At 35.9% G+C, this 25964-nt stretch overlaps 1 protein-coding gene across 1 annotated transcript in view; it reads right to left on the reverse strand.

Moving 5' to 3' along the window:
- The window catches only part of TBC1D12 (TBC1 domain family member 12), an 89484-nt gene that overhangs the window by 25686 nt on the left and 37834 nt on the right, over positions 1–25964 (reverse strand). The window contains 1 exon segment of the mRNA XM_077779638.1: positions 5343–5458. Coding sequence (XP_077635764.1) covers positions 5343–5458 — 116 coding nt within the window.

The following is a 25964-nucleotide window of genomic DNA, read 5'->3' on the forward strand; positions in this document are numbered from 1 at the left end:
AGGCTCTGAGCTGTCAAAACAGAGCCCAACATGGGGCTCGAACCCACAAATGTGAGATTATAACCTGAGCCGAAGTCAGACACTTGACCAACTAAGCCACCAGGCGCCCCAAAACTAACTTTTAAATGGTTAACTTCTTTTTTATAGTCAAATATAAAGAATTTCTAACTTAATCTTCTCATGAAAGGTTGAAAAGAACTCTGCATTTTAGAAAAGAAACAGAATCCAGGTTGCTAATATTTGTTATATAAATGTCACTTTACTTATGTTCTATGTATAAATGTTTATATATTATTTAAACACGTCTGGTTTCAGACAATATTTCAGGGATTTTTTAGTCAATTTTTTGAGGTATAATTTTCATATAATAAAATGACTTAACATACTTCAAGAATATATTTTGATGAGTTTTAACAAATGTAAATAGGGGCACCTGAGTGGCTCAGTCGGTTAATCATCCTACTCTTGGTTTTGACTCAGGTCATGATCTCAAGGTTTGTGGGTTTGAGCCTGTATCAGGCTCCGTGTTGACAGTGCAGAGCCTGCTTGGGATTTTCTCTCTCTCTCTCTCTCTCTCTCTCTGCTACTCCCCTGCTCATGTTTTCCCTCTCACAAAATAAATAAAAATAAAAATAAAAACCCAAATGTATATATACCTGTGCAATCAACGTATCAATCAGTCCCATCATTCTACAAAGTTTCTTTATGTCTCCTTTGTACTCAACACATACCCACCTTAGGCAATCATATCTCTATTCCTATCTTTATACATTAGTTGGCTGCCTTTTTTTAAAGAGTTTCATATAGATTCTTTTTTATCTGGCTTCTTTTACTAAGAATGCCTTTGAAATTCATCCATGTTATTCTGCATACTAGTAATGTATTCCTTTTAACTGGTGAATAGTGTTCTATTTCTCCATGTGGATGAACATTTAGATTATTTCCAGTTGAGGGCCTATGGATAAAGATTCTATAAATATTTGCTTCAAGTGTTTGTGTGGGTATCTGCTTTCATTTCTTCTGGGTAAATATCTAATAGTAGAATTCTTGGGTCATATGGTAAGTGCAGGTATACTTTTATAACAAATTGGTTTTACTTTCAGAGTTTTAAGATAACATTCTAACTACAAACTTGATAATCAGTTTGTCACTTGCATGTACTATACTTTGGCTTTACAATTAATGGCTTCACAGAGTAGGTGACTTAGATGACTATGCAAAAGAAATACATTTATATATTACCAAATATCCAAATATATCATAATAATGTCCAGTTTGAGGAGTCAGGGTTTTTTAAAAAAAATTTTAAATTATTCATTCATTTTATTTAAAAAAAAAATTTTTTTTTAAATAGGCGCCATGCCCAGTGTGGGACTTGAATTCCTAACTCTGAGGTGAGGAGTCTCATGCTCTGTGACTAAGCTAGCCAGACACCCCTCAGTTCTTTTAATTACTTTTTTAAAGTTTACTTATTTTGAGAGAGAGTGAGAGAGAGAGCACAAGCTGGGTAGGGGGGATGGGCGGCTGAAGTCAAACGCTTAACCAACAGAGCAACCCAGGTGCCCCTTGAATTATTTTCAAGAGGTTAGGGTGGGGAAAGATATGTGACAAACTTTCATATTAAACATTTTGCCTCCTCCTCTCTTCTCAAGTTAGTCAGATTCCTCCAGTAGTTGTAACAGGGAGGAATAATGGTTAAGACTTCTTCAGGCCATAATGGAATAAGAGAGAACAGGCTTGCCCTCTTAATTAATTAAAACAGTGAAGAGAATATATACACTAAGCAATAGTTTTTAGACATGACAATAGGTAACACAAGATGGTGATCCTTATGAGAAGGAAACAAACAAGGTAATCCTGCAAATGCCTAAGCATATGGCCTGGGACCTCCAGGTCTCAGTGCTGGAAGAAAGTACTCAAAGTCCATTAGTCTTGCTGAGTTGAGGAAACAGAGTTTGGAGATAAGGAGTATGACACAGCTAGAATTTGCAGAGACACAGCCAGAATTTGCAGAGAAGGGAGCTACAGAAGAGTCCTCTCAAATTTCTGGCTGAGTACTATTTATGCTTGTGTGTGATTAAACTATGGTAGCCAAAGAAAGAAATACTAGAAAGGAACAGAACTTCCTCAAAGACTACAGTGAGCCAGCCAGAACGGGGTCCCTAACAGATGGGGTATCATCAGGATATTGGTTCAGTAGTAAGGATACTAGTCCTTAACTAAAAGCTGTTCCAGAACCACTCTAATAATGATTAGACTAAAAGGGACAAACCAGCTCCAAGTAACTGTACCAGACTAAAGCCAAAGAATATTTAAAGGAATACAAAAAGTCCAGGGTCCAACTATGTAAAATTACAAAATCTACAATCCAATAAAAATTACCTAAGAAGCAAAGAAGCAGGAAAAAAGACAATTTATACTGGAGGAAATAATTAACAGAAATAGTGAAGTGTCAGATACCAAGATTATACCTCAAGGATTACAAAACTGCTGTAATAAATATACTCAAGGAGGTAGAAGGAGAGCACAATAAGAAAAACTCAAGATCCAAATCAAACTTTTATGGATGAAAAGTACAGTTTCTTTTTTTAAAATGTGTATTTATTTTGAGAGAGAGAGTGCACACATGCATGTATGTACAAGCAGGGGAGGGGCAAAGAGAGGGGAAGAGGGAAAGAATCCCAAGCAGACTTCTGCCGACACGGGGCTCAACCCCATGAACCATGAGATCATAAGCTGTGCCCAAATCAAGAATCAGATGTTTAAACAACTAAGCCACCCAGGTGTCCTGACAAGTACAATTTCTAAACTGAAAAACACAAAAGATGGGACTGAGAGGAGACAGACTGAAAAACTGCAGGAAAAAAAAAATAAGTGAGCTTTAAGATAGAATAGAAAGCTCTATAAAAGTGAAATACGAAGAGAAAAAAAAGTACTCCTCAATCACCTTAAAACAGCTGGAGTTATGGGATATATGTTTAACTGACTCAGAAGAAAGGGGAGAGAAGGCAGACAAAAAACTGTTGAAGAAATAAAGCCTACAATTTTTCCAAAATCATAAATGCAGACACATTAATTTCAATGAACCTCAAACAGAAGGGACATGAGGAAAACCGCACCAAAACATACCATCAAATTCAAGAACATGAAGAAAAGATGAAGAAAAATCTTAAAAGCATTCAGAAAGTAAAAGAATTCAGACAGCAGATGAGTACTACAAAAAGTGCTAAAATAACATGCAGTAGAAAGAAATAATACCAGATGGAAATCTAGTTACATAACTTCTTAGAGGATAAAAGAAGGTTTAAAGAAAAAAATAGTAAAAAAGAAAAAGTATGGTGGGTGTGATGGTTAGTTTTGTGTATCAAACTTTCTCTCCCTCTCTCTCTCTCTGCCTGTTTTGCCTGTCTTTGTGCTGGGATAGGAGTCTTCTCCTGCCTTTGGACCTGAACTAGAAATTACATCATCAGCTTTTCTCAGCCTTAGGACTTGAACTGGAACTGCAACATCAGCTCCCTGGGTCCTGAGCTTGCTGACTACAGATCTTCAGACTTCTCAGTCTCCATATTCATAACGGCCACTTCCTCCTAATAAATCTCTTTATTTATAGAATATATATAAAGAAGAACCTTTATATATACACATGAAGTTTATAACATGTAAAGTAGAAGTATATTACTGTAATGTTCTTATATATGTGAAATAGTACAATATTACTTGAAGGTAATCATAAAGAGCTAAGATATATATCATAAACAATAGAGAACTAATAAAATATTAAAATATAGGCAATTTATCAATAATAGATGAAATTAAAAGCCAACAAAATATTTTATTCAAAAGAAAGCCAAAAAGTAAAGAAGAATCCTGACTGCCATCCTATAATAAAAGATGAATTTCTCCACTTCCTTAGCATCTAACTTTAAACAGAATTGTTTCTAATAAGATTTAAAGAAAAGGGATTGTGAATGAAGCAAGAGAAAGAGAAATCAAGGAATCGATCCCATTTACAACTGCACCAAAAATCATAAAATACCTAGGAATAAATTTAACCAAAACGGTGGAAAATCTATATACTGCAAACTATAGAAAGCTTATGAAAAAAATTGAAGAAGACACAAAATAATGGAAAAATCTTCCATGCTCCTGGGTAGGAAGAACAAATATTGTTAAAATGTCAATCTACACATTCAATGCAATCCCTAGCAAAATAACCAGTATTCTTCACAGAGCTAGAACAAATATGAAAATTTGTGTGGAACCAGAAAAGACCCTAAAAGCCAAAGAAATCTTGAAAAAGAAAACCAAAGCTAGAGGCATCAAAATCCCAGACTTCAAGCTGTATTACAAAGCTATAATCATCAAGACAGTATGGTAATGGCACAAAAACAGACACTCAGATCAATGGAACAGTATAGAAAACTCAGAAATGGACCCACAGACATATGGCCAACTAATCTTTGACAAAGAAGGAAAGAATATCCAATGGAATAAAGACAGTCTCTTTAGCAAGTGATGCTAGGATAACAGGACAGCGACATACAGAAAAATGAATATGGACCACTTTCTTACACCATACACAAAAAGAAAGTCAAAATGGATGAAGGACCTAAACATAAGATAGGAAGCCATCCTCCAGTTACAGCAATGGATAAATCAACCAGACAGAAAATCACTAAAGAAATAATGGACTTGAAAGACACATTGGACCAGATGGATCTGACGGATATATTTAGAACTTTANGTAAACGGGGAAGGGGCAGAGAAAGAGGGAGACACAGAATCCAAAGCAGGCTCCAGGCTCTCAGCGGTTAGCACAGAGCCTAATGAGGGGCTCAAACTCACAGAGTGTGAGACCATGACCTGAGCCGAAGTCGGACGCTCAACCAACTGAGCCACCCAGGTGTCCCAAGAATATATTCTTACTAACAGTAAACCAACTTACTTGACACTCAGTAGTTATTATTTCAAGCTCCAAATTTAAAAATTTGTCCAAAAGGCAAAGAAAAATACATCTAAGTACATATTAAATAGCAAGAAAGGAAAAATAATTGCCTTATCTTCTTAAGGTAAGGCAGGAGGGTTGAAATAAGAATTGATATAAAAAGCCAAGATTTTATGTTTCAATCACTGGCTCAGAAATACTCTTAGAAAATATGTATACAGTTTGCACATCAATAATATATTCTTCCCGGTTAGTTTTAGGATACATGACTGAGGTTTTTAAAATTTCCTGAACATCATTTCTGTATCTAATTTCTTAATACATTTTGTGTGAAATAGTAAACAAAATTAACGTTTAAAATATAAACAGTGTGCCTGATGAACACCACAACACTTACGATGGTCGATCCTCAAGAATCAGGGCAGTGGTAGAAAGTGGCTCAAATTCAAAATTCTTACGTCTTGAAGACTGAGGTGGTGGTTTACAGGTCCTCCCTGTTCGTGCCTCATACTCCTGGAAGAGATAAAAATATACTTTAGACAGTCTTTTCCAATTTTGTTTTTATTATTAAATCTGTATCATTCAGAATATTATACTATAGTAAAAGATATATTCAATTTATACATTAATTTAGTAAAAAATCAGGCAGACCAAAAAAGTCTCTTTTTTCCACTGAAGCAATCTAACTCATGAATTTTTATTACATATAAAGCATCAAAGTATGTTAAGAGGCGGGGGAGATACAAATGCACTATGTTAATGAGGGAAGGCTTTAGGGAGATGTTCCTGATTGACTTCTATGGCATCAGTTTCCCAAGTCCAGTTTTGAATAATCTACAATCAGATAAACCTCTAAACCTTCAGCCAGATTAATAATGGAAATGTTGACATAAGATACAGATAATCCTATTGTAATGTCTTGAAGATATTTCTCAAGAGTAACACTGAACCTGTAACCAAATACTGGTTTTCAGTTTCGACCTACTTTGGATCTAAATACTGTAAATTTAAATATCAATTTGCCACCATATCTTATCTAAAACTATGGCAAAAGACTGTCAAATATATGACTAAAATTAAGAAACTATTATTATAATTTTTCTAATTCATCTGAACTGATAAAACTATCATTCAAAAAGAAATTAAATTAATTGGACATGATATATTCTTGGTGGACACCTTCATATTTCTACAGTTAAGCATTTTTTCATAAATGTTTACAGATTTATACTGAAATTATTTCTAGAAATTTAACAAAGGTCAATAACAAGCTTACAGGCTTATAATTTCCAGAACCCACATTTTTCCCTTTCTAAAAATATATGTAAATAAAAATAAATTGATCTAGATTTGATCATCTCCAGGTAACAAATATAATTTTAATGAAATTCTCAACAATTACACACAATTTTATGAGTATATCTGCAAGTCTTTACTGGCAGCTACAAAAAACATTAATTTAAATGAAGAAAATAAAATGGACTTGAAGTGATCAAGTGTTTCACTTACTACTTGCTTTCCTACCATGGCCTATAATTCTTTTTATATTATGTTTTCCAACTTCTATTTTCCCCTACTGAATCAAACAGTTGTAAAATAATAAACTGACAGTTCTATCTTTCTTAAAAATGTGATTGTCCTGTTGAAACTTAATCTTCTAATTTGAGATAGTTTTAAAAAATTTTATGCTGTCTTAATCATTTTCTATAAACTCCAGTTTATGGTTACTGCCAGTGTTTATAAAGGTTTATGTTACTTTTTAAATGTTTTTTATTTCTTAGAGAGAGACAGCATGAGCAGGGGAGGGTCAGAGAGAGGGAGACACAGAATCTGAAGCAGGCCTCAGGCTCCGAGCTAGCTGTCAGCACAGAGCCCGATGTGGGGCTTGAAGCCACGAACCATGAGATGATGACCTGAGCTGAAGTCAGATGCCCAACTGAGCCACCCAGGCACCCCTATATTATTATTTTATAATTCTTTAGTTCTGCATCTCCCCTTCCATCTAATAAATCTATGTTCTGTTAATCTGAGAGCTCCTCTGGATAATTATGCTGGATTTTTAGAGACTTCTTTCTCAAGTTAAGTCTCTGTATGCTCATTTTTATTAACTTCCATCCCAAAGAACTGTACAGTTTTTCAGAGTCAAAAGGTCATTTTTCTTTTTCATAAATTTTCTTTCCCAGCATCTAGGATATACATGTAATTATGATCAATATTTTTTTTTTATGTTTTAAATGTTTGTTTAATAAAATTTTTTAGGGGCGCCTGGGTAGCTCAGTCAGTTAAGTGTCAGACTTCGGCTCAGGTCACGATCTCACCACTCATGGCTTCGAGCCCCATGTTGGACTCTGTGCTGACAGTTCGGAGCCTGAAGCCTGCTTCACATTCACATTCTCTCTTTTTCTGCCCCTCCCCCACTTACGCTCTGTTCTTCTCTCTCTCAAAAGTAAATAAACATTAAAAAAAATTTTATTTATTTATTTTTTAAATATTTTTATTTATTTCTAGGAGAGAGAGAGAGACAGCGTGAGCAGGGGAGGGTCAGAGAGAGAGGGAGACACAGACTCTGAAACAGGCTCCAGGCTCTGAGCTGGCAGTCAGCACAGAGCCCGACGCAGGGCTCGAACCCACAAACTGCGAGATCATGACCCAAGCGAAAGTCGGACGCTTAACCGACTAAGCCACCCAGGCGCCCCTAAAAAAAATTTTAATGTTGATTTTTTTGTTGAGAGAGAGAGAGAGAGAGAAAGAAAACATGCACAAGCAGGAAAGGGGCCGGGAGAGAGAAAAAGAATCCCAAGTGGTCTCTGTGCTGCCAGTGCAGAGTCCGACTTGTGGCTGCAAATCACACACAAGCTGTGAGATCATGACCTGAGCTGAAATGAAGAGTCAGATGTGTAACAGACTGAACCACCCAGTCGCCTCATGATCAATGTTTCTTTTCTTTGTTAGAAACTCAAATGTAACAAATCTCCCTTTCTGCTAATGTTGTTATTAAAAATCATAACTAGTAGACATATGAGATTTCTTTAATCATATATTTAAATTTTTTTTAATGTTTTATTTATTTCTGAGAGAGAGAGAGAGAGAGAACTTACGCAGGGGAGGGTCAGAGAGAGAAGGAGACACATAATCGGAAGCAGGCTACAGGCTCTGAGCTAGCGGTTGGTTAGCACAGAGCCCTACGCAGGGCTCAAACCTCGGACGCTCAACTGACTGAGCCACCCAGGCTCTCCTTTAATCATTTAAATGGCACTCTGTTTTCCTACAATGTAACCTGTTCTCATTGCCAGACAGAATCCAAAGAATATTATCCAATAAAGTATTTCCCAAATAAATGCCAAAGCACAGACAGCAAAGTAACACTTCTAAATCAATATATTAATAACAACACTTATGGACACAATGTACCATGCTCTGCTTTAAACATTTAACACATTTGATCCTTGGAACAAACCTGTGAAGCACCTAACTCATAATACGGGAAACTAAAGCTCAAAGACATGCAGACTTGCTTAAGGTCATAAAAGGCAGACAGTGTAGCTCCAGAAACTGGCCTTTTAACAATGTATTACCTGACTATATTAAGAGTCAAGTTGATTTCTCTATAATTTAAAAAGAATTAAACAGATAAAATCATTCAGTGAAAGAATAATGAGAATTTTTTAGATGGGTAGATAAAGCTGACAATATGTCACTGATTCAACTAAAAATCACAAGAAAAGACCCCAGTTAGTGTTTCCTGTTACAATGCAATATGAAATAGTCTTGTCAAAAGAAAAATCAAAGTTAAATATGATTAAGCCTCTAGAATTGTGCTCTCCAATAGGTAGTCAAAAGAACCAATGATTGGGCTCCCTGGGTGGCTCAGTGGGTTGAGCATTCGACTTCAATTCAGGTCATAATCTCACAGTTTGTGGGTTCCAGTCCCACACTGGGCTCGCTGCTGTCAGCAAGGAGCTCGCTTTGAACCCTGTGTCCAGCCCCCCACCTTGATCTATACCCCTTACCAGCTCTCTCTCTCCCAAAAATAAACTTATAAATGTTTTTAAAAAAGAAGTGCTAACCAACGATGTCACATACACTTAAATATACATAGGAAAAAAACATCAAGGGATCTGAACTATTAGGAGGTTCTCCTATGGAGGACTGGACTAGGAATAAAGGGGATTTGTTTTACTTTAACATACTCAGTATTACCTGAATTTTCTTACAAGAAGAAATCAAGTACCTTTGTAAGAGAGAAGATCATTTACAGTCATGGTAGATAATGGACAAAGATTTTACTAAAGAGGCAGAATCACAACTGGGACAAAAATAATGGGTATTAATTCCATAGGCAGAAAGGACTGGAAAGAAAAAGTTGGAGGGGAGGGGTGGGGAAGCAAAGGCATGGATCAAGGAAACACATTAATTTCACTGAATATGAAAAAGGATGGGGAATAAGGCTGAAAACACGTAAGCTAAATTATGGAATTTTCCATTGATATAAATATTTGGAATTTATGAACAAAATGGAGAGCCACTGAAAGTCTGGCTAAAGCCTACCTTTTTTTTTTTTTTTTAAAAGGAAGCTCTATGGCCAACGTGGAGCCTGAACTCAGAACCCCAAGATCAAGATTTGCATGCTCTAATGACTGAGGCATACAGGTGCCCCTAAAGCCTAACTTTGATGAAAGTAATCTTTTATTAAAAATCAACTAGGTATACATTTAATATAAAAGGTGACACAAAAAGAGGTGCCTAAATATCATTTATATATCTAGCTTACAAATGAGGTGTATACACAACTGTCATTCAAGAATTTTTTACAAGAAAGAAATTGTATCTCTTGCATTTCCTATCAGAGATCCTCAGCATAAAAATGCTTTAAGTTTCTAGAGGATTATGAACAAAAGAAGCTTAAAAACACAGTATCAATCCAGCCCTAAATAAAAACAGTATAGATTTATATATCTGAATGATTCAAATGTTAATTTGAGCTGAATTAAAGATGTTACTCTAATGTGATTAAAGTTACAAATTATATTAGAAATAGTAAAATATTAAGCATCAGTACTTTCAAAATTGATCACATGATGATATCCATTAGTTGTCTTTTTTTTTTTTTTAATCACAGGTAACAAAAACCAAACTCAAACAGGTGTAGGTGAATTTATCAGATCACAGAACTGAATATTCCATACATTTAGCTAACTTTGTTCTTTGACCAAGAGGTTCATAGCGTTAGTCTAAGACTCCACTTCTCTGCCAGTCTCTCAGTCACGGCCTCCTCTGAGTGCGGATTTCAGAAGGCTGGCTTGCTGCTCAGAGAAATGACTATAGCAATGCTAGTTGTCACATCTTTATAATGTAAATTACAAAGATCCTCCATCTGCTCTTCTAGAAACTCTCACAAAAGAGAAGAACTTCCTGGAAGTTCTCAGTAAATATCTCCCTCCACAAGCATCATAGTGACCTGAGAAATAAGCCTCATCAATGAGTCCATCAGGGCCTGTAGCTGAAGATCACATGACTCTTAAGTAACTCTTGAGTTCAGGGCAGTAGGCAGTTCACAGAGCTCACGTTATGGAAAAGTAGTTGAAACACCTAAGACTTCACTTCACAAACATGACCAAATAATATGTCATGGGTGGGATTCACTTTAATTCCATGTGTATCATGTCATAAAAATCCCCCATATATTTCTTCAAGAGAAGTTTAATAATGAGCTGAACACTGGTAATTTTATAGGCTATAAAGGAACTTTACAATATTAAAAAGCAACTAGAAACCTCATAGTCCAAGGAAATCAGTAAATAACACTAGCTATAGTACAACCACTGTCTGAAAATACTGTTAAGATTCTGACTCATTTTTTGTCAAAAAAGATCAGTTTTAAATGACTTATTTTATAAGTAGTTGCCAAATATAAGAATAATTTAATACATGCAATGTATTTTTTTTTNTTCTAGTTTTGAGAAGTATGCTGGTGCAATTTTGATTGGAATTGCATTGAATGTGTAGAGTGCTTTGGGTAGTAATGACCATGCAATGTATTTCTATGAGATGTTGTAATGAAGCCGATTTATTATTTCTGTCATTTAATTTATTCTTTGCTTTTCACTCAAAAAATTCCGTCCTATGGAATATGTTTACTTTAACTGCAGTAACTGCAATAGTAGGTGAATCAATGCTAAGGGCAAGCAGGCACGTATTTGTAGAATATTCTGCGACTATAAAAAATTTGCATCAGACAAGCAATAAATTCTAAGTTTGATCAAAAGATGGTACACAATTGTTGTCATTTCCATGAATGTAAAGTAAAAACACCATCTTACAAAATTCCAAGGTAAGGAGATACGCTATACACATAAAGAGAAAAGATGTTTCTCCCCCAAATAATCTCTCAGGAAATAGGTAGTATATTTGCTAATAAACATCTCTCATATTATGGGTGCTTTCTCTCTACTAATTTTGAACAGAAAAGTACAATTTGGAGAAAACACATTATCCTGTAATTATCTCAATCAGTGCTAATTTGGAAGGTCATTTGTTGACTAGAGAGTTTTGCTGTTTGCTTAATTGGAGTAGGAGAAGAAACTGAATGTAAAGCAAGGATTCCTGGAGGTAGTATTACCATCCAACTGCAAGCTATCATAAAAAGCCTTTAAACATAACCTTAAAACGCAACATAGTAAGAGACTTTGTTGTAGAGATGATAATTTTATACGTATTGAACAAATGAAAGAAAAAGTGTAATGCATTTGGAAATTTATGGCTTGAGATACAATTTCTCATAAGAAGATAATACATAAAATCAAAAAGCACCGTATCTTCTACACATTGAACAAGAGTGAAAATAATGTGCTCTGGGGTTAGAGACCCCAAAACTGGTCACAGCAATGCTGAACATACTGATATCAAAGTTGTATGCAACAATTTTGAATAAAAAAGCATCATATCTTTCAAGTTTATTTGAGAGACAGAGAGGAAGAGGAGAGAGAAAACCTGCACTGACAATAAGGAGTACGGGGCTCAATCTCACAAACCAGGAGCTCGTGACCTGAACCAAAACCAAAAGTCAGATACTTAACCAACTGAGCCACCAGGTGATCCCAAAGCACTATTTCTTAATACATTATTTTTTATGCTTTCTGATTTGAATATGTAATTAGAAATTTATAAAAGCATTTTATTTACATCTATATTCCTAAAAATTACACATACATACCAACACAGATGTTGGCCAATCCTTTGGAAACATGGGGTAGATTCCCCCATAGTGGACTGGGTAATTCATACCAAATTTTTGGTGAAAACAACCTTTGTGATGATCCCTGATAAAGGGAAAACAAGGCAAGCCTAATGATCACCTCATTGTGCATGAAGGCTATTCTAGACATCAGTACAGAAAGGGAAAATTCAAACAAAAACTGGCTGTTAGTTTAGAACAGTTGAGGGAGGTCAAAATTTGTGTGCCAGAGTAGCAGAAAAGAAAACACTCCACTGAGAAAGAACTAGGAATCTGTAGGAGTCCTGCTAAGTCTTCACCTGAATACTAACTTGTACATGTGTAAGGCCAAACACAACTCTGGGCAAAAAACAACTATTGGGGAAAGAACAAATAAATGGGAACAGTAAGCAAAATAGTCCCCCAGAGCTCATTCAGGGATGATAAGTACTCATATTTTGACCACCAAAATGTAAAATCATCTGAATACACAGGACATTCAAGAGAGACCTAAATATTCAGATCCATCTTAAACTATGCAAGTCAGAAGAGAATGGAAAAATCTTTAAAATGCTGAAAGACAAACAATAAAACAATGGGGGGAAAAATCCTGTTGACTTAGAATTCTTTTTTTTTTTTTAATAGTTTATTGTCAAATTAGTTTCCACATAACACTCAATGCTCATCCCCACAAGTGTCCTCCTCCATGCCCATCCCCCCCTCCCCCCACATCCATCAGTCCTCAGTTTTTGTCAGCATTCAAGAGTCTCTCATGGTTTGCTTCTCTCCCTTTCCCCCACCATTTCCGCCCTTCTTCTCCCCCCTGTTGACTTAGAATTCTATACAAAGAGAAAATATCTTTGAAAAATGAAAGCACAGCATAGGGTGCCCAGATGGCTCAGTTGGTGGAGCATGCGACTCTTGATCTTGGTGTCCTGAGTTTGAGTACCACACTGGGGACAGAGTTTACACTAAGAGAAGTGGGGGGTGGGGGGAGAGAGAGGGAGCCAGGGGGACTAACCAAGTACTGACAGGGTTGGAACTTTCAGCCCCACTCCCTGATCTCTGGATAGGGGAGAGGTGCTGGAGATTGACTCAATCACTAATGACCAATGATTCAATCCATTATGCCTACATAATGAAGACTCCTCCCAAACCCCTAAAAAATGGCTCAGAGTGCTTCTGAGTTAGTGCCCATAAAGGGCATGTGGGAAGGTGATGCACCTGGAGAGGTCATCCATGACCTCTCCATATACCTTGCTCCATGTATCTCTTTCATCTGATTATTCATGAGTTGTATCCATTTATAATAAGCTGGCAATCTAGTAAGTAAACTGTTTTCCTGAGTTCTAGGTGTCATTCTAGCAAATTATCAAACCCAAGGAAGGAATCCTGGGAGTCTGAAACTTAAAGTTGGTTGGTCAGAGTATTAGAAGCCTGAACCTGCAACTGGCTTCAGAAGAGGGAGGCAGTCGGGGCACTTGGGTGACTCAGCTGGTTAAGCATCTGACTTCAGCTCAGGTCATGATCTCATGGTTCATGAGTTTGAGCCCCATATCAGGCTCCATGCTGACAGCTCAGACCCTGGAGCCTGCTTTGGATTCTGTGTCTCCCTCTCTCTCCCTCCACCTCCCCCTCCTTTCATGCTCTATCTCTGTCTCTGTCTCTCTCAAAAATAAACATTAAAAATTTTTTTAAAAAGGGGCTCCTGGGTGGCTGAGTCAGTTGAGCATCTGACTTCGGCTCAGGTCATGATCTCAGCACTTGCTAGTTTGAGCCCCACACTGGGCACTATGCTGACAGCTCAGAGCCCGGAGCCTGCTTCAGATTCTGTGTCTCCGTCTCTCTCTGCCCCTCTCCAACTTGCACTCTATACCTATCTCTCCAGAATAAATAAAAACATTTAAAATTTTTTTTAATTAAAAAAAAAAAAAGAAGTGGGAGGCAGTCAGTCTTGTAGGACTGAGTTCTTAACCTGTGGAATCTGACACTGACTTCTGATAAATAGTGTCAGAATTGACTTGAATTACAGGACAATATATAGCCAGCATCAAAAAACTGGTCAGAATGGGGTAAAAACCCTACACAGCTGGTGTCAGAAATATTGAGGGTAGAGAAAAAATAGAGTTTTTCTTGTAAACATACTGGAAAATACCTGCTCTACTCAAAAGCATCAAGGGCATAAAAACAAGGAAAGATTGAGAACCTAAAGGGCAAAAAGACACAGGAACATGATAGCAAAAGACAATGTGGTATTCTGGATTGGATCCTGAAACAGTAAAAAACTGGTGAAATCCAAAAGTCTGGAGTTTAGTTAACAGCAGGGTACCAATGTTAGTTTCTTAATTTTGACAAAAGTGCAGAATAATGCAAGTAATGTTAGCATTAATGACAAATAAATGAATATACAGGAATTCTCTGTATTTTCTTCTCAACCTTCTATAAGTCTAAAGCTATACCAACATAAAGTTTATTAAAACAAAAAAGGATTAAGTGAGCTAGTGATTTTAAGGAAAGCAAATGAAAGTAATTATTGCGTACAATAAAAGTCAACTTTTCAGGTGAAACTGAAATTTTGCAAAACCTATAAATGCCACCATCTGTTTGACAGTTTCCAATAAAATTTTCAGATGAAATCAGTGATGGTATTACTGTAATTTTAAAAAATTGTATAATAAAATGTCACAACACTGAAATGATCTTCAATATGGTATGCCAGTATCTTCTAAATGATCAATGTGTGATATTACAAAACCACATAGGGGTTAGCAGCGGGGCACCTGGGTGGTTCAGTCAGTTAAGCGTCTGACTTCAGTTCAGGTCATGATCTCATGGTTCGTGGGTTAGAGCCCTGCATTCAGCTCTGTGTTGACAGCCAGCTCAGAGCCTGGAGCCTGCTTCAGATTCTGTATCTCTCTCTCTCTCTGACCCTTCCCTGCTCATGCTGCCTCTCTCTCTCTCTCTCTCTCTCAGAAATAAATAAAACATTAAAATAAAAAAACCCACATATGGGTAAAAACATATATTCAAAGTGCAAGAGAGACCAATGGATTTTAATATAACAGAGTTATAAAGTTTCAGGTTGCACAATATAACTTAACTTTTAGAACTACCACTTGATGAGTTTGTACCAAAGAATATCCAAAACTATCTGAAAAGGCTATTAAAAATGCTCCTCCCTTTACAGTTTGTTAAAAAGAAAACCACAGGCCCAAATGGAGTCACTTAGGCCATTCAGAGGCTTGACCTAACCCGACTTCCGTTTCAACCTGCCCCAGAAATGTAGTCTAAATTGGTCAGTCAGGAATTTCTGGTCAGCACCAATGAGGTAATCCATCACATTGTACTCACCATCCCCCTAAATGAAGAAGTAATCTGCTTGATAAGACCCCTTAAGGGAGTCTTCCCTAAAGAAAGGCAAACATGGCTAAAACAATCCTTTCTTTTCTTTTGCTAGTAACTTTTGACCCACTCTCCTTCCCATAAAAACCTTCCATTTTTATACAACTCCTCAGAACTCCCCTCTACTTGATGAATGGGATGCTACTCAATTCATAAATCACTTAAATAAAGCCAATTAGATAGGCTGAATTTTGTTTTTTAATACTGTCTCAGTATCTGTTGGAGGCCAATTTCTTTACACATGTAATCTAAAATAACATAGAGCAAGGAATTGAAAGCAAGAGTAGAGGGGCGCCTGGGTGGCTTAGTCGGTTGGGCATCCGACTTTCGCTTAGGTCATGATCTCGCGGTTCGTGGGTTCGAGCCCCGCGTCGGGCTCTGTGCTGACAGCTCAGAGCCTGGAGCCTGTTTCAGTCTGTGACTCCCTCTCTCTCTGACCCTCCCCTGCTCACGCTGTCTCTCTCTCTCTCTCCTAGAAATAAATAAAACATTTAAAAAAAAAAGAAAAAAAAAAGCAAGAGTAGAGATGACAACTCAGCCTTCTTTTATTAAACCAGACTTTAAAGAAATATGAAAAAAAAACATAAAACAATGCCACTCTTTCCACTAGTTTTTTTCAACATACTTGCAAAATAGAATTAACCTAAATGTTACTTGTGTTGCCATGTATTGACTTTATTATCATTACTTTAAATGAATAAATACTTCATCATTTCAGTTTTAATTTTGGGCATAGTAAGAACTGATAATCACCTGAAGCAAAAAGTTTTTGAGGTCTCTAATAACTACAAATCCAAAGGAGTTGTGAAATTAAAACATTTGAGAACTGTTTGTCAAGTCAATCACTGAAAATCTAAAACAAAGGTATATGTAATAAACTAATAATGGAAAGAAAATGGAGTACTAAATCCTCAATCCAAAAGAAGGCAGGAAAAAAGAAAAAAAGAAACAAAGACCACATGGGACAATTTGAAAAGATATAGCAACATGGCAAATTTAAAGAAGAGTCACATCACCATAACGACATTAAATGACACTCATTTATAAAAAGCACATCTTATCAGACAGAATACAAAAGGTTTAAATATATGTCATATAAGAAACCCACTTTAAATATAAAGATCAATAAAAAGGAAAAAGATAGAAAAACAAACATTATGCAAATAGAAAGTAAGCTGCAGTGGCCAAGGTCGGACAAAAACTTATTATGTTTTTTCATCAAGAAGACAAAAACAAAGCTTCAAAACACATGAAGCAAAAGGAGAAACAGAGAAGGATATTATGACAGAGATTTTATTACTTCTCACTCAGTAATTCATAGGATAGAAAGTCAGCAAAATTATACAGGACTCAACACTATCTTCTAAGATGACCTGACATTTATAGAACATTCCTCAACATCTGCAGAATACACCATCTTTTCATGTGCACAAGGAATACTCACTATGACAAGCTATGTTTGGAGCACAAAACAAATTGGAAAAAACTGTAATTGCATAATGTATATTTTATGACCATAATGACATTAAATTAAAAATCTTACAGAAACTTTTCTGTCAAATTCTGAAATATTTCAAAATTAAACCAACATACTACTAAATAATCATTAGTAAAAGAAATAACAAAGAAAAAGAGAAAACATGTTAAATGGAATGAAAAATGAAATAAAACTTGTGGAATATGGCTAAAGCACGGCTAGAGAGTAATTTATAGTTTAATATACTTACATTAAAAGGATGAAAGCCCTAAAATCAATGACCCACCTTAAAAAAACTAGAAAAGGAGAATAAACTAAAGAGCAAAGAAGTAAATAATGGAGAACAGAAATAAATGAAATAAAAAACAGAAAGAATAAGAAAAAAATCAGTGAAACTAAAGGTATTTATTTTATTTTTTTTATTTTAGAGACAGTAGGCATGAACAAGAAGCAGGGAAGAAGGTCAGAGGGAGAGAGAGGGAATCTAAAGTAGACTCCACACTCAGTGTGTAGCCCATTGAGGGGGGGCTCGACCCCATGACCCTGAGATCCTGACCTGAGCTGAAATCAAGAGTTGACACTCAGGGCTCCTGGATGGCTCAGTCAGTTAAGCGTCTGACTTCAGCTCAGATCATGATCTTCCAGTTCGTGAATTCAAGCCCTGCGTTGAGCTCCGTGCTGATAGCTCAGAGTCTGGAGCCTGTCTCGGATTCTGTGTCTCCTCTCTCTGCTCCTCTACCACTTGCATTCTGTCTCTCAAAACTGAATAAACGTTAAAAAAAAAAAAACAAGAGTCGACACTCAACCAAGTGAGTTACTCAGGTGCCTCTTTACTGATTTTTTTAAAATAAGTAACTTTATTTTATTTTTATTTATTTATTTTTTTTAATGTTTTATTTATTTCTAGGAGAGAGAGAGACAGCGTGAGCAGGGGAGGGTCAGAGAGAGAGGGAGTCACAGACTGAAACAGGCTCCAGGCTCTGAGCTGGCAGTCAGCACAGAGCCCGACGCGGGGCTCGAACCCACGAACCGCGAGATCATGACCTAAGCGAAAGTCGGATGCTTAACCGACTAAGCCACCCAGGAGCCCCAAGTAACTTTATTTTAAAAGTGTCTCTCTGCCTTTCCTCGCTCATGCTCTCTTACTTCCTCTCTCTCTCAAAATAAATAAATATACATTTAAAAAAAATCAGGGGCGCCTGGGTGGCTCAGTTGGTTGAGTGTCTGACTTTGGCTCAGGTTATGATCTCGCGATTCGTGGGTTCGAGCCCTGCATCAGGCTCTGTGCTGAATGTTTGCTCAGAGCCTGAAGCCGGCTTCGGTTTCTGTGTCTCCTTCTCTCTCTGCCCCTCCTCCCCTCATACTCTGTCTCACTCTGTCTCTAAAAAATAAATAAATGAAAAAAAAAAAAATCAGTGCAATTAGAGCACCTGGATGGGTCAGTCAGTTAAGCATCCAACTCTCAGTTTCAGCTTAGATCATCATCTAAGTGAGCTCAAGCCCTATATCAAGCTCTGCGTTGGCAGTGTGGAGCTTCCTTGGGATTCTCTCTCTCCTTCTCTGGCCCTCCCCAACTTGCACTGTCTCTGTCTCAAAATAAATAAACTTAAAAAAAAAAATCCATGCAATTGATAAACTTCTGGTAAAACCAGTCAAGAAGAAAGAGAAGACACAAACTGAAAATCAGAAATGTAACAGAGATAATCTCTATTCATATTCAGATTACATATTCTAGACATTAAAAGGATGAGGATATAATATATAAACAATTTTATCTACCAAATCCAACAATCTCTTGAAAGACATGCTACCACAACTGACAGAAAAAGAAAAATTTCATGGCCCTATATCAATTAAAATTTATACACACACACACACAGTTTATTTACTTTGAGAGACAGTGCACATGCGTGCATGAGCAGCAGAGGGACAGAGAAAGAGGGAGAGAGAATCCCAGTGAGCTCTGTCAGCACAAACCCTGCCCAAAATGGGGCTCATTCTCATGAACCGTGAGATCATGACCTGAGCCGAAATCAAGAGCTGGTCACTTAACCAACAGAGGCACCCAGGTGCCCCTATAAATTTGCATGTTAAAATTTATTCAACAACAACAATAAGTCTTCATGTTTGGTTTATGTCAGTGGCTCTCAACTAGGGTCAACTTTGGCCCCCAGCAAACAACTAGCAACATTTAGAAACACTTCTGGTTGCCACGACTTCAGGTGGGGGTGGTGGAGAGTGGCTACTGGCATTTAGTGGGGAGAGGCCTAGAATGCTGGTAAATAGCCTATATTGCGAGGAAAGTCTCCACAACAACAATTACAAGGCCTAAGGAAACAACCTCCTTGAATTCAGCCGCAGCAATTTCTTACTCAACACATCACCAGAGGCAAGCAAAAATGAACTACTGGGACCTCATCAAGATAAAAAGCTTCTGCGAGGCAAAGGAAACAATCAACAAAACTAACAGGCAACTGACAGAATGGGAAAAGATAGTTGTAAATGACATATCAGATAAAGTTTTGTCGTTAAGATCAAGAACAAGAAAAGGATGTCCCCTCCCACCATTGGTTGTCAACATTATACAGGAAGTCCTAGCTGCAATAAGGCAAGAAAAGGAAAAAGGTATACTGATTGGGAAGGAATAAAAACTGTCTTTGCTTGCAGATGCCATAATCATCATTATAGAAAATCTGAAAGAACAGACATTGCTTAGAACTAACAAGAGATTATAGCAAGGTTGCAGGATACAGAGAAAGTCAATTGTTTCCCTACATTCTAGCAATAAATAAATGGAATTTAAAAATCAAAACACATTAGTATCCAAGAGAATTAAATACTTAGGGATAAATCTAATAAAATATGTACAAGGTGTACATGGGGAAAATTACAAAACTTGATGAAAAATATCAAAGAAGAACTAAATAAACGGGGAGATACACCATGTTTATAGTTAGGAAGAGTCAGTATGTCAAGAGGTCAGTTCTTCCTGAATTTATGTATTCAACACAACCCCACTCAAAATCCTGGCAAGTTATTTTGTGGATATTAACAAAGTGACTTCGAAGTTTATATGTAGAGGCAAAAGACCCAGAATTACAAGCTCATTACTGAAGAAGAATACAATTGGAAGACTGATATTACCTGCCTTCAAGACTTACAATAAAGCTAAAATAATCAAGATAGTGTGATATTGACAAAAGAGGAGACAGATCAATGGGACAGAAGAAACAGTCTAGAAATAGACCCATAAAAATAGTCGACTGATCTTTGATAAAGGAGCAAAGGCATCACAATTGAACAAAACAGTATTGTTAACAGTGAATAACTGGATTTCCATATGCAAAAAACGAATCTTGACACAGACTTTACACTATTCACAAAAATTAACTCGACATAAACATAAAACAAAGAGTTATAAAACTCCTAGAAGACAGGAGAAAACGTAAATGACCTTAGTCATGGTGATGATTTTATCTTGCTATAATACCAAAAGCACAATCTGTGAAAGAAATCACTGAGAAGCAAAGCTTTATTAAAATGAAAATCTTCTGCTCTGTGAAAGATGATGTAAGAGAAAGAGAAGATAAGCCACAAACTGGCAGTAAATACTTGCAAAAGATACATCTGATAAAGAACTGTATATTTAGACAAATATACAAAAAGTCTTAAAATCTGTCTACTGAGTTTTGTTGTTATAAAATAAACCAAAATAAAAAATGGCAAAAGAGACACCTCACTAAAGAAGATATACAGATAACAAGTAAACATAAGAAAAGATGTTCCATCTCATGTTACTAGACAACTGCAAGTTAAAATAACAAGAAGATACCACTACATACCTACTAGAATGGTCAAAATCCAAAACACCAAATACCAAATGCTGGTGAAAATGTGGAGCAACAAGAACTTTCATTCATTGCTGATGGGAAAACAAAATGGTATAACCACTTTGGAAGACAGTTTGGCTGTTACTACAAAACTAAACATAACTCTTACCATATGATCCAGCAATTGGAATCCTTGGCATTTACCCAAATGAAATGAAAACCTATACCCATTAAAAAAAACAAAAAACAAAAAACAAAAACACTGCCTGTGGATGTTTATAGCAGCTTTATTCATTATGGCCAAAACTTAGAAGCAACCCAAATGTCCTTCAGTAAGTAAACGAACTATGTATGGTTCATCCAGACAATAGATAAATGAACTACAGTACATGCACACAACTGTTATTTAGCACTAAAAAGAAATGAGCCATTGAGCCATGAAAAGACATGAAGGAAACTAAAATGCTTATTGCTAAGTCACAGAAGCCAATCTGAAAAGGCTGCATACTGAATGATTCCTACCATACAACACTCTGGAAAGGGAAAATCTATGGAGACAATAAAAAGATAATTGGTTGCCAGGGGTTAGGGGTGCTGGTTAGAATGAACAGGCAGAGCAGAGAGGATTTAGGGCAGTGAAATTATTCCATATGCTCTTATAGCATCATTATACTTTTGTCAAAACCCATAGAACATACAACACCAAGAATACACCCTAATGTAAACTATAACTTTGGGTGATTATGATGGGTCAGTGTAGAGTCACTGAATGTAACATACCACATTGTGGTACAGGCTGTCAAGAGAGGGAGAGGTTGTACATGTGTCCAGACAGGAGGTATACAGAAACTCTCTGTACTTTCTGATCAATTTTGCTATGAATCCAACACTACTCAAAATAATAGTTTATCAATTTAAGAAATATACATGCAAGCCGAATCTGGCAACACACCAAATGGGTTAACAACTGTGACTAACTGGGAGTTTATCCCAAGAATGATAAGTTGGTTTAACAATCAAAAAACTTTTTCAACTTACTAAAAAATGTCCAAAACATACTATATTGGAGCTTTGCCTCATCTTGATGGATGAAAAACCTAGATAGATAGTGCCATCAGGTACTTGAGAGACATAAATTCAAATCTCTCCAGGATGACATCACCTTAGCCTTCAATTTGTTTCTTATGATGTTTCAAATATTATATCCAGTGCCCAAGCAAAGGTAACTAGGCACACACAGAAATGAAATAGCCTCAACAAAAACTAGCAGAAATGATTTTCAATGTAAACAGACCTACAGAAATTCCAGATACTGGAATTATCAGACATAGGCTATGAAACAACTATACTTACTATGTTTAAGGAGATAAAGGCCAAGCTTGAAATTTCAGCAAGGAACTGTAAACTGTAAAAAGTGATATGGCAGATTTGAAAAGGAACCAACCAGAAACACAAGAAATGAAAAACACAAATCTAACATTAGGAACTCAATGTATGGGGCTATATTCCTAGCACATTCCCTAGGTAATCCATTGTATTTAGGAATCAGAATCACAGACTATTAAAATAAATCTTAAAGCCCTTTTTTGCCAACCCATTCTTTCCTAATTTAGCTTCTATAATGCCTTCGGAATTACTTTCCTCATATGTAAATTTTATGTCTCAGTACCTTATTTAAAAGTATTTTGGATAAAACACAACTCTCGAATTTTGTAGCTAATGACCTTTCACAATCTATCCTATATCCTGAATATACTAGCCTATTAACTAAACAAACCTGTGCATTCATTCCTGCTTGCTCATTCAACTTTCTCTTTCTGGAATGGGTTTCCCCATCTTGTCTACCTACTACACTTCAGAACACAACTCATAGGTCAACTCTGAGCAGAATTAATTATTCTTTCACATGTACTTTCCATACTTTGTTCACAACTCTACTACAGCACTCAACATCATTAAAACTATATGGGGAGTTTTGCCTCCCCCCACAGTTATACTGGAATAATTCAAAGGCTAGGACTCATATTTATTTCTATCCAAAGAACCTAAACCACACCTATTGTATTATATACAATGTAAGTCAAATTAATTATGTATGTATTGAAATAAAAGCCAGACAATCTTAAAGAATCTAGAATCAGTTCAAGAGTTTTGTTTTTCAATTTCTGCTAGAGAAAATGCTTACAGTTTGCTAACATGAGGTCACATGGTGAGCTGGCAGCAGAATGCTATTCTGCCACACTCTGATGCCTTGGGCTCTGCAGCTAGAGGGATCTACCAGAAAGGTGTACGAGGATGGGAATGTGAGAAAAGATCAGACTCTGAGTTCTGATCGGGGGGGAGGGGCAGGAGTCTTTGAATAGCTTCTTAAAGAAGTAAAATACTGGAACTGGGGAGAAGAAATCATAAAATAGGAGCTTCTCTTCCAAAGACAACATGAAAACTAAAATAGCCTGACGCATAAACCGACTTGACTTTGGAAGTTTCAGCAGACAGTGAGAACATTGCTCTTAAAGTAGTTAATTTTAAAACTGCATCAATAAATAAACCCTCATATTTCTATATGCGGTGAACAGTTTATAGACAGCGGAAATAATGTTTTAGAAATGGAAGTAACTCCCCCATGTGGACATTGCTACATGTGCACCCAAGATAAAAAGACTCACACAACTTGATCCAAGAGCTAGGGAAATGATCATGCTTGGAGTAAAGAGGATAAAGGCATCATTATGATGCCTTTACTGATTCTAAATTTTATTCCAGAATCTGTGAATTAGCAGAATTAAAATCTATCCCATAATTCAAGCTTAAATGAAACCTTGGGGCAATACATTTCACTGCCCTTTGGCATACAGGAATGCCTTAGTAAACTTTATTTCGGTAAAGTTATTAGCACAATTTTGTCTTAGTCTAATTTGATGCCTAACATACAATTCTGACATAAAGACAGAATGAATATAACTTTTAATATAACTTTGATATTCAAACTATATTTATGAAAGCAAATAACAGGTAGTCAGTATTTACAGACTATAACCCCTTCCCAAATCTCTTTCTCTGATAATACAAAAAAATTTTCCCCAAATTCTACCCTTTTCAATTTGTGAGAACTTACTGCTTTTATTCCTTTAGTTTTAACTAATGTAAGCTTCTCTCTTAAGGTTTATGATGCTTTTCTCCTCTCCAAGAAGCACAGGCTGAGCTGTTATAAATTCCTCTCTCAATTTTCAGACCATACAAATTAGCTTTTATGAAATCAATTTACTGACACATAAGAAAGACCTAATAATTTATCATTAACTATAAAATAAAGAACATATGCAGCTGGAAAGGTAGTTATTCACTACCTTCTCAAGGTGACATTTCATTAGGTCAATAAAGGTGAAAATAAAACACACAAGAGTGTAACAATTTTAAGGACTTCTCAAAAATAAACTCTGCACACAGTCCAGCTCCTCTATAATTTAACCACAAAGGAGATAGGTACTTTTTGAACTACTCAAATTATACACCAAAGGTATCTATCTTTAAGCATAATTAAAGCCAACAAATTGTTTTCAAATATTCTAATACTGTACACACCAATAAAGTTATTAACCAGAATATTAGCTCTAACACTCTCATGGTGTTATACATTTAAGTACTGTTCACAAAGCACACAAATTCTAGTCCTTTCCATAATGTTATTGTTCCTGCAGTAAAATATTTCAAAGGTAAAGGCTGAACTGAGGACAGTGACCTATTCTTTTAAATGTTTAGATGCTCAGTTAAGAAATCAGTTAGTGTCTTACAACTCTTTTCCCTGACGTCAAAAGTTGTATAAAAGTGATTCAACCACCCAACTAAAACTTCACTCAGAAAAAGATATGAGTGATGAAAAAACTGGAATAATCACCTAACCACTACGATCATACTTTCTCATTAAACATGCCAATCTAAAAGTGTCTAGCAAAAAAAGGTCACTTTCTACTAAAAGACTGTCAGTTTGACATAAATAGGATATATTCAATCCACTATGCAACCATGTTACAATTAAACATAACATGGCTCATTTGTAATCATTCTTCCTTGCAGTTTGGAGGTCATAAGACAAGCTATGTAGCTACATTCCAAATTTGGCCTATTAATTTAGAAAAACCAAAAACTTAGGTCAATTGAATTACAATAGAACTGAAATACTATTTATAATTAATAGATGCAATTTTTAACATGGCTCACCAACTGGTTCAAAAGGCCACAAGCAGCAATTTCATACCTACAAGAGAACACATGTGATAATCCTCATAAAATAATATGAATATTCATGTGATCTGGGAACTGATGCAAGTTAAATGCCAAACTTGGGTCAGTTTGTCTCTGCCATTATCCTAAAATGATTTTTATATTGCTTTATGTTAACATGAAAAGCACTAAAACTGATCAGACATTTAATAAATTTACTGTAAGAATAAAATTTTTAAAAATACTTAATCTACAAATATCTTTCACCTATGAACTTCATGTATCTCTGAAAAGCTGTAAGTGTAAAACATAAAGTTAAATGAGGCAAAAAAATTATATAGTGACATTCTATTTTTGAAATGAGTTATAAAAAATATATAACACCATATATGTAAAAATACACATAAAAATAATTATATGTGCTTCTACACACAAAAAAAATGAATTTTAAAAGTCCTAAAAATGTGAAGGGAAAAGTGAAATGAAACATATCTTCCTATATCTTATATTTTATAAAGACTGTAATCTTGTGTAATTAATTATTAAGGAAGAAAAAAGTTTGTAAATCAAACCTTTACTTCTTTTATATAGTTTCTTTATAATCTTATAGATGTCTTTCTACCAGAAAAAAAATCCTGGCCCAATAACATTCATACTTAAGAATACAGCAACTCTCCTCTGAATATCAGCTTTAAAAAATTATTATCCTATAAAATACTACTATTTTAATCTCCCAATAAATCATACTATTTTGCCACTTTCAAAATGTAAGTAAGGAATCCTTAAAAAGCCCAAAGCAATGTATTTTTCCTTTGAACTTTCAGCACTGACTCACTTTTTCAGGCACTTTTACACTGCAGTTACTAGCTACCTTCA

Source organism: Crocuta crocuta, unplaced genomic scaffold, assembly GCF_008692635.1.
Source record: "Crocuta crocuta isolate KB4526 unplaced genomic scaffold, BGI_CrCroc_1.0 scaffold170, whole genome shotgun sequence".
NCBI lineage: Eukaryota > Metazoa > Chordata > Mammalia > Carnivora > Hyaenidae > Crocuta > Crocuta crocuta.